Source organism: Nicotiana attenuata, unplaced genomic scaffold (assembly GCF_001879085.1).
Source record: "Nicotiana attenuata strain UT unplaced genomic scaffold, NIATTr2, whole genome shotgun sequence".
NCBI lineage: Eukaryota > Viridiplantae > Streptophyta > Magnoliopsida > Solanales > Solanaceae > Nicotiana > Nicotiana attenuata.
In genome coordinates this window covers 361,121-362,512 of record NW_017671074.1, presented here as the reverse complement: position 1 = coordinate 362,512, position 1,392 = coordinate 361,121, and the positions used below count along the sequence as shown (strand labels likewise).

General features: G+C 44.7%; 1 protein-coding gene across 1 annotated transcript; it reads right to left on the bottom strand.

Annotated features, from left to right (window-relative positions):
* Positions 1 to 279: 279 nt before the first annotated feature.
* Positions 280 to 992, bottom strand: LOC109205699. Its single transcript, XM_019368439.1, has 2 exons — positions 879 to 992; positions 280 to 795 (listed from the first exon to the last, which is right to left on the bottom strand). The coding sequence occupies exons 1-2, from the start codon at positions 990 to 992 to the stop codon at positions 280 to 282; spliced, it is 630 nt and encodes a 209-aa protein (XP_019223984.1).
* Positions 993 to 1,392: the final 400 nt, after the last annotated feature.

The following is a 1,392-nucleotide window of genomic DNA, read 5'->3' as shown; positions in this document are numbered from 1 at the left end:
AGAGATCATGGATAACTCTTCGTAATGGGCTGGTAACTTGAGTGCTCTATACACATTGAATACCTCCACTCGATCACCCACTCTCATTGTCATCTTTCCTTCGCAGACATCAATAATAGCTCGGCCCATGGCTAAGAATGGACGCCCCAAAATAAATGGGACTTCCTGATCAGGCTCGTAATCCATGATGATGAAATCAGCTGGGAATATGAAAGACCCCACTTGAACTAGCACATCTTCAATCACTCCCTCAAGATGAGCAAGGGAGCGATCAGCTAACTATAAGATAACTGTTGTTGGGTGTGGTTCACCCAACCCCAACTGTCTGAATATAGATAGCGGCATCAAATTGATGCTTGCTCCAAGGTCACATAAAGCTCGCCCAACAGCATGTTTACCAATCGAGATTTGGATAGTAAAACTACCTGGATCCTTCAATTTCTGGGGTAACTTGCCTTGAATTCTGGAACTGCACTCCTCAGTGAGTGCCACAGTCTCGAACTCGGTCAGCTTTCTTTTATTCGCCACAATGTCGTTGATGTACTTTGCATATTTGGGTACTTCTTGTAAGATGTCAACCAATGGAATATTAATTTGTACCTGCTTCAAGATATCAAGAAACTTTTTATATGCGGCATTATCTCTTAATTTCTGCAGTCTTTGAGGGAATGGAGGTGGTGGCCTTGCAACCAATTGTGGGGGTTGCTCAGCCACCGCCTCTCCAGTTGGCTTCTCTGGCTCCTTAGCTTTCTCCGATGTTGATTCAATAGTGGTTGGCTTCTCATTAAAAGTCACCTGTTTCCTCTTTTTAGACAGAACTTCCTCTAGTTATCTCCTATTCCTCAACGACACGGCATTAAGGGCCGCCTAGGATTTGCTTCAGTGTCACTTGGAAGAGCTCCGGCAGGTCTAGTGTTTTGAGCACTTGCACGCTGTCCCATTTGACGCTCCAAATTTCTCACTGTTGTGGCGAGGGCTTGGTGTTCAGCCATCATTTTTTTAAACATGTCTTCAAGGTGACTTTTGGGACTTGCTTGTTGTTCAACCTGAGGTGGTCTATACTCCTGTTGAGGTACTTGAGGCCTGTATTGATTCTGAGTGCCCTGGTTTCCACCCCAAGAGAAGTTTGGGTGGTTCCTCCAGTTGGGATTGTAAGTGTTCCCATATTGATTTGTTTGGCCCCTATTTGAATTACCCACAAAGCAGACAGACTCTGGGTTTGCGGGGCATATGTCGCTCGTGTGCCCCTCTCCACATATTTCACAAAAAGCTTGAACTTGTTGTACTGGTTGTACTTGTTGCTTGTTGATACTCAAGTTCATCTGATTAACTTGATTGGTCAGTGTAGCAATCTGTGCTGATAATGCTGAGACGACATCTAACTCAAGAACC

Bases quoted from the DNA above. Each gene is read 5' to 3' on its own strand.
- LOC109205699 (XM_019368439.1), bottom strand. From the start codon at position 992: ATGGCTGAACACCAAGCCCTCGCCACAACAGTGAGAAATTTGGAGCGT. The intron at 796-878 runs GCAAATCCTAGG...AAGAGGAAACAG, and splicing joins CTCTTCCAAGTGACACTGAA to GTGACTTTTAATGAGAAGCC.